General features: G+C 54.3%; 1 protein-coding gene across 1 annotated transcript in view; it reads right to left on the reverse strand.

Annotated features, from left to right (window-relative positions):
• Positions 1–244: 244 nt before the first annotated feature.
• PIF1 (PIF1 5'-to-3' DNA helicase) overlaps positions 245–7435 on the reverse strand; it is a gene marked incomplete at its 5' end in the record, with an annotated part of 10884 nt that continues 3693 nt past the window's right edge. Inside the window, 11 exons of the mRNA XM_011969279.1 lie at positions 245–954; positions 1127–1318; positions 2115–2260; positions 2427–2514; positions 3283–3389; positions 4014–4153; positions 5149–5255; positions 5334–5448; positions 5534–5687; positions 6449–6574; positions 6660–6792. Coding sequence (XP_011824669.1) covers positions 895–954; positions 1127–1318; positions 2115–2260; positions 2427–2514; positions 3283–3389; positions 4014–4153; positions 5149–5255; positions 5334–5448; positions 5534–5687; positions 6449–6574; positions 6660–6792 — 1368 coding nt within the window. The remainder of the gene's footprint in view (positions 955–1126; positions 1319–2114; positions 2261–2426; positions 2515–3282; positions 3390–4013; positions 4154–5148; positions 5256–5333; positions 5449–5533; positions 5688–6448; positions 6575–6659; positions 6793–7435) is intronic.

A 7435-nucleotide genomic window follows, 5' to 3' on the forward strand; every position in this document is an offset into this window, starting at 1 on the left:
CCGATCTCAGGTGATCCATCCTCCTCAGCTTCCCAAAGTGCTGGGATTACAGGCGTGAGCCACCATGCCCAGTGACAATGTCATTTTATTGCTAGTCACCAACAGCAGATAACTCAGCTTTTCAAATGACCAGTGATACTAAGACCACCCCACAGAAGGGTGTGATTTCAGCCACTGTGGCCTAAGCAAATGCCTATGTGCACGTGCACAAGTGAGACGGAGAGAGAGGAGGCAAGAGGCACACTTTTTACACAATTCTCTAGTTTATTTGTCCAAAATAAATACAACCTGAGAACATCCATTTCAATGTCCCCAAACACTATTTATCCCCTGAAAAAGCAGCTTAAAATATGGGTGCACATTTTGCAGCTTATGTTCTTCAGTTAGGCTCTGAAGGGTGTTTGTTCTGGGCTGCGCTAGGCTGGGCCTAGCCGTGGAGACATACCTAAGTTCCGTTCTCTGTTTGGAGGCTGTACCCAGCCTGAGTCCCCCCCAGGTCCCCTCCGAAAGCCCTGACGCTGCTTCCAGAGCACCTGTCTTCATTGCCGCTCCCTTCTGCAGCCCGAAAGGAGGGATGTTCAGGACTCTGCAGCTCTGTGTCCAGCCCTTGCAGGGAGCTTTGTCCTCTAACACCAGCTACCACACAGGCTCTTTCTCAACTGGCACAGAAAGGGTTACTTCTGACCCTGAAGCAACTCACCCAGGGCAAACTGAAGCACAGCTGGTACGTGGGTTTAAAGCACTCTCCCTTTAACCCTGCCAGGAGGCTGAGAACCCCTAAAAAATACAGAAGGGGACACTGCCCGCCTCCTCCAGTTATTCCCTGGGGCCCTGGCCCACTAGGGAGCAGGAGGACAGGGAGGCCACCCTTTGTCTTCTCTTTGCAGGTGAGGCTCAGAGGTTTGGGTCCACGTTCTCCTGGTCTGAGGCTGCCTCATCATCATCTGGGGACTCCTGGATCAGAGCCAGAGAAGCCCAGTCATGGGCTTGTGGTGTTCCCCAGGGCCATAACCTGGGGGCCAGCATCTCTCTCCTCTTGCCCTCACCCCCAAAGGAGCCAGTAGAGGGCTCTCCTGCCCCCACCCCACCTATGGCCACAGCCCATCATTAGATGACTCCCTCTCACCAGACTGAGGCCCCTGCCCCGCTGCAGGGTGGCATAGAAGTGCAGCACTCGGGGGTCACAGCGAACCGCCACAGGGTCAAAGTCCAGCACACGTAGGCCCTGCAGGCTACGGGCCCGGGAAAGGGCCACGTAGGCCTGGCCACTGGCAAACACACGGCCCAGAGAAATCTCCACACAATCCAGGGTCATGCCCTGGGGGATGCAGGGACAGAGAGGGAGCCAGCTCAGTCTGAAGTCCCTTGCTCTGAAGGGCCTGACTCTTTACCAGCCCTGCTACTGCCCCTGGATCTCCTTGTCCAGTCCAGAGAGTCTCTAGACAGAGGGAGAGCATGACAGCAAGTGGCGGTCTGAGTAGGAGGGGAACTGGGGGACACAGATCCAGGTAAGAGTTGAGGGATGGAGTGAAAGAAAAGAGCTCAGGCTCTGGGTCAGACAGGCGTGGAGCTGAATCCAGGCTGCCACTCACTAACTGTATAACATGGGACATGTTCCTTAACCTCTCTGAGTTCTGGTTTTTTTCTGTGCAAAATAGTATTGATTATTCATTATATCTATACTTTATACAATGGTTGTATACAATTTATACAATTTAACGTATCTAGTAGTGGCTTAGAAAATGGTGGGGGGAAAAAAAAAGGGCCGGGTGCAGTTGCTCACGCCTGTAATCCCAGCACTTTGGGAGGCCGAGGCGGGCGGATCACAAGGTCAGGAGATCGAGACCATCCTGGCTAACAAGGTGAAACCTCATCTTTACTAAAAATACAAAAATTAGTCAGGCACGGTGGTACGTGCCTGTAGTCCCAGCTACTCAGGAAGCTGAGGCAGGAGAATCGCTTGAACTCGGGAGGCGGAGGTTGCAGTGAGCCAAGATCACACCACTGCACTCCAACCTGGGCGACAGAGCAAGACTCCGTCTCAAAAAAAAAAAAAAAAGACACATAGACCCCAACATGCCTGCCCTGTCCCCACCCCCCACACCGGTGCTCACTTGGCTCTTGTGGATGGACATCGCCCAGGCCAGCTGGAGGGGCAGCTGCTGCCGGCTGAGGAGCTGGTTCCTGGTGGCCTGCACCGTCCAGCGGTCAGCGCGGATGACCTCAGTGACTCCACACAGGAACCGCACCTGGGGTAGCCCTAAGGAGGGCAAGAAGCAGTCTAACTTTAGCTCTGCTTCAGGGCTCTGAGGTGAGCAGCAGGGGGGCCTTTGGAGCTTTCCTTCCTAGTCTTTTTCTCCCCCCACCATTCTGGGGGCCATGCTGCAAACCCTGTAGTAGGACTGCCACCTGCTCCCAACACTTACCTCTCCCTTCTGCCTCGAACCCGACTACCACCCCTCGGGCGCCATTCACCAGGCCCCGAGACACCGATAAGTTTTTCACCAGCATCACCTGCAAGGGAGGGAGAGGAATGGACAGCAGCCCCCCTACCCATGCCTGGTCTTAGCTTAGCCATTGCTGTTCTCAGAGGCTGAGGGCAGGGAGTTGTCATGGCGACACTGAATCCCAATCCTTAGCTCTGCCACTGGCTGCCTGTGACCCCTGCGGCAAGTTGCCTTATTTTCCTCGGTCCCAGTTTTCCTTTATGTCAAAGAGGAATAATACTTGCTCCATTTGCCCCAGAAGGAGGTGGTAAGGGATCAATAAGGCAACCTCTATTACAGGGCTTTGAAAATATCGGCTCTGTTATAGGTACATGTGTGGACCACAAATCTTGAGGGATGGCCTCTAGGTCCTGCCACCCCTCTCAGATACATTGTGCCTGTATTTTCCCCTTGGGTGCCCTAAGGAAAATCTTCTGCCCACCCCTAACATCGGGGGAGGAATCAGGACTCTCTCCTATTTATAAAGTATACTACAGAAGACAGCTGTGTGGGGTAGGTATTTCATTCCCCAGTTTTAGGGATGAGGGGACAGAGCTTCAGGGGAAAGAAACTTGCCCAAAACAACACTGTTTGGAGGACCTCCTGGTGTAGGTAGAGAAAAACAGTAGAAAGCTGAAGATGGGAAGGTGGGTGGGAACAGGAGGCAGGGAGGTTTTCAGTGTGGTCAAAGCTGGACCCACTGGCTGTAGAGTGGTCTGGGCAGAGGGGTAGGGATCAGCAAGGCCCATGAGGGACAGCCGAAGCTCCCAGGGGCTAGGTCCTGCTTCCCACTCACCTGGGCCCCCAGCTTTAGTTGAAGGAGCTGGCTAACGGGACACTGGGCATCCAGGATACTGGCCAGCTCAGGGTTGCTGTCCATAGCCTCAAATCTGTGTACCTTACCTGGAGAAAAAGAGTTGTGCAAGCAGATCACAAATCACTGACTTGTGACTCAGTATCCCAAAAAAGACTTTTTTTTTTTTTTTAATTTTATTTTATTTTTTGAGATGGAGTTTCGCTCTGTCGCCCAGGCTGGAGTATAATCGTGCAATCTTGGCCTACTGCAACCTCTGCCTCCTGGGTTTGAGCAATTCTCCTGCCTCAACCTCCTGAGTAGCTGGGATTACAGGCGCCCACTAACACACCTAGCTAATGTTTTTGTATTTTTAGTAGAGATGGGGTTTTTCCATGTTGGGCAGGCTGGTCTTGAACACCTGACTTCAGGTCATCTGCCTGCCTTGGCTTCCCAAAGTGCTGGGATTACAGGCATGAGCCACTGTGCCCAACCTCCAGAAAAAAACTGTTAGACCAGAGCATAGGGGTAAGGAGCAGAGGCAGCGCAGGCCTGGGGGGCTGTGGAATTCAGTTCATCATACCTCTCAAAGTCACAGTTGCATTTGCAAATATAAGGATCTTTATGACTACAGAGGTTGGGGGCCTAGGACCCAGAGGCCCAGGTTGCCTGGGGGCCACATCTGCTTATAACCCTTCCCAGCTGGTCTTGCCCAGCCCAGGCTCCCTGCTCACCTGGCAGCTCCTGAAGCCGCCTCTCGTTGGTGAGGGCCACGTCATCCTGGTGGGTGCAGAGCCTCGTGGCCACAATCCCATCTCTCCCTACCTTGTGGGAAGCTGTGGCCTGGAGCTGGCGGGTCACCTCATCTGAACACCTGTGGGGGCTGGACTGTCAGGGCAGAGCCCACCTGTGCAGCAGGGAAGGTGGGAACATGGGCAGGATGGCTCAAGCAGCAGGCCATGGGTCAGGCCTTGGGACTGGAAGAGGGCACCAGGGAATAGTTGCTGCCCCCTCAAGCTGGCCAACCTGTCCCTTCCAAACTTGGACGCCAAACATGGGGAATAAGCAGGGGCAGGGTACTGAGCTTTGATCACAGGTAGGCACCCTTCCCTGTGCTGCCCCAGGTCAGAGCTGGCCACCATCCCACCCCATAACGCTCCTGAGGAAGTTGGCTATGATGAGTGAGCACAGGCAGGAGATTTGCAGGACCCAGACTGACCTCCAGGGTACAATCTTCTGTCTACTTGCCTGCTACCTTGGGTGAAAAATCTAGCTTATGTTTCTTTCTTCTTTTTTTTTTTTGAGACGAGTCTCGCTCTGTCACCAGACTGCAGTGCAGTGGCGTGATCTCAGCTCACTGCAACCTCCACCTCCTGGGTTTAAGTGATTCTCCTGCCTCAGCCTCCCAAGTAGCTGGGGCTACAGGCGCGTGCCACCACACCCAGCTAATTTTTGTATTTTTAGTAGGTACTGGGTTTCACCAGGTTGGCCAGGTTGGTCTCAAACTCCTGACCTCGTGATCTACCTGCCTCAGCCTCCCAAAGTGCTAGGATTACAGGTGTGAGCCACTGCGCCCACCCCCTGACACCTACTTAATGCCAGGCCTTGTGCTAGGTGATGGAGACCCAACCCTGAGGGAGGCTGGGTCCCGGCACTCACAGAGCGACCATCTCCTATGGGGCCATGAAGGTCTTGACTACAATCCATCCTGAGTTGCCCAGTGCCATGCCCAAGGCTGCTCTTCCTGCATGGAGTGCTTGCTCCTCAGGGTAACCATTCTCCCCTTTCCCTGGGTCCCTCCCTGTGTTCCACTGTGGCCCATGCCTGGATCCTCATCCCATAGCCCCTTCCCCATCCAGCAGAGCTCACCTGCCCAGCCTCACAGCCTGCAGTAGAGAGATGAAGGTCTGATCTGCCTGCCTCCACACCTTGGTCAGCTCCAGGGTCACTGGCACACACCTCTTCCAGCTCTTGGCCTGATGGGAGCAGGGTGGGGGTGGGTCAAGGAGCAGAGCAGACCCCTAAGGAGAACAGAGCTAGGAGGTGAGTAGTACCTGAAAGCAGAACCGTGGGGGCTGGAAGCCCTTGGTCACAGGTGGCAGCTGCAGAAAGTCCCCACAGATGATGAGCTGGATCCCTCCAAATGGCTTGTTCTGCTGCCGGACAGCTCTGGAGAGGAGCGTGGGGTGCTTTAGGGGCACACAGAAGACCACCAGGTCCCAGTTTTCACCTGCTGCCCTCTGAACATACTGACCTGGCCACGGCCTCCAGTTTGTCAAACAGGTCTGCCTCCACCATTGAGATCTCGTCAATGACCAACCGCTGGCAGTTCAGCCAGCCCTGCCGCACGCCTGGCCTTTGGGCCAGGGCCACACACTGGGCTAGAGGAGCCTGGCCTGAGCCGATGCCTGTAAGTGACACTATTTAGCCTGGGCTAATACCCAAACCCTCTCTCTCTCTCTTTTTTTTTTTTTTTTTTTTTTTTTTTTTTTTTTTTTTGCGAGAAGGTCTCTCTCTGTTGCCCAGGCTGAAGTGCAGTGGCACGATCTTGGCTTACGATAACCTTGGCCTCATGGGCTCAAGCAATCCTCCCACCTCAACCTCCATAGCAGCTGGGGCTACAGGCACACACCACCATGCTCAGCTAATTTTTTTTTTTTGAGACAGAGTGTAACTCTGTCACCCAGGCTCGAGTGCAGTGGCACGATCTTGGCTCACTGCAAGCTCTGCCTCCTGCGTTCACGCTATTCTCTTGCCTCAGCCTCCAGAGTAGCTGGGACTACAGGCACTTGCCACCATGCCTGGCTAATTTTTTTGTATTTTTAGTAGAGATGGGGTTTCACCATGTTAACCAGGATGGTCTCGATCTCCTGACCTTGTGATCCACCCGCCTCGGCCTCCCAAAGTGCTGGGATTACAGGCATGAGCCACTGCGCCCGGCCGCTAATTTTTAAATTTTGTGGAGACGGGGTCTCACTCTGTTGGCCAGGCTGGTCTCAAACTCCTGGGCTCAAGCAATCCTCCCACCTTGGCCTCTTGAAGTTCTGGGATTACAGGCATGAGCCACCATGCCCAGCCCCCAAAACCCCCTCTTAATGCAGACTTCCCCTCTCTCCCTTCCCAGAAGCTGGGCTTGCTCTTAGCTCAAGCCCTAGGGGTTCCCACTTACCTGCAAAGGCATGGAGGGTGGTGCCCCCGATGTGGCAGGCTGCCACCCCAGTGCTGGCAGTGGCCACAGTGCCTGTGGGGGGCAGTGAGCCCAGGATTCGCTTCAGCAGATATGACTTCCCTGTTCCTGGACGGGGCAAAGTTAGACAGGTCTCCCTGTTCCTCTATCCCACCCCACCACTGTCCCCCTACCTCCTCTCTGCCCCCACTACCTGCACTCCCAGTGAAGAAGATGCTCTGGCCTTTCAGGACGGCCCTCAGCACAGCAGCTTGTTCTTCAGAAAGCTGTGGCTTGGTGGAGGGCAAGCTCAGCCTCTTCACAGGCAGGGGCCACCTTGGGGCTTCCTGGGGGAATAGAGCTATCTCAGAACATCCTCCCACCCACTAGCCATTGCCCCCACCCTTCTTGGCCCACGTTCAGGGCTGGGCCTGGTAACCGTTTGTCCTCTGCTGCCTTCATTCCTTGGAGCTCTTGGGTTCGCCTGGAAAGCTTGCCAGCAACTATTGGAGTCTCTATGTCTCCTTGTGCCCTGAAGACCCCCATTGTCTAGTCCTGGACAGACCACCCCAGTGGGGTCCAGACCCTCCCTCAGCTCCTTCCTCTGGGTTCCCTAATCCTTCTCATCCTGTCACCTAAGTTTCTCTTCCTATCACAAACCTGTTTCTCACATCAAAACACCCAAGGAAAATCTGCCTAGCCAGGGCCCCTTCTTGTCCTATCTCTGTCCTCTTGCCAGCTTAGTGTCAAACCCTGGTGGTCTATGATTCACCTGCCCCAGCCCACAAAAATTGTCAAACCCACCAGACTTTGCTCCCCTCATCTGCTTCAACTGTTGGCTGCCCAGGACACGAATGACCACTTTATTGTCTCCATAAGCTCCTCTCCTCTGCACCAAGGACCCTCTCCCAGCATTCCTTCTGGAGTCTCCTTTCCAAGCCTTCTCTGTTTTTTTCCCTCTCTCTCTCCCTTTTTTTTTTTTTTTTTTTT

The sequence above is a fragment of the Mandrillus leucophaeus genome, unplaced genomic scaffold (genome assembly GCF_000951045.1).
Source record: "Mandrillus leucophaeus isolate KB7577 unplaced genomic scaffold, Mleu.le_1.0 Scaffold12, whole genome shotgun sequence".
NCBI classification, from domain to species: domain Eukaryota; kingdom Metazoa; phylum Chordata; class Mammalia; order Primates; family Cercopithecidae; genus Mandrillus; species Mandrillus leucophaeus.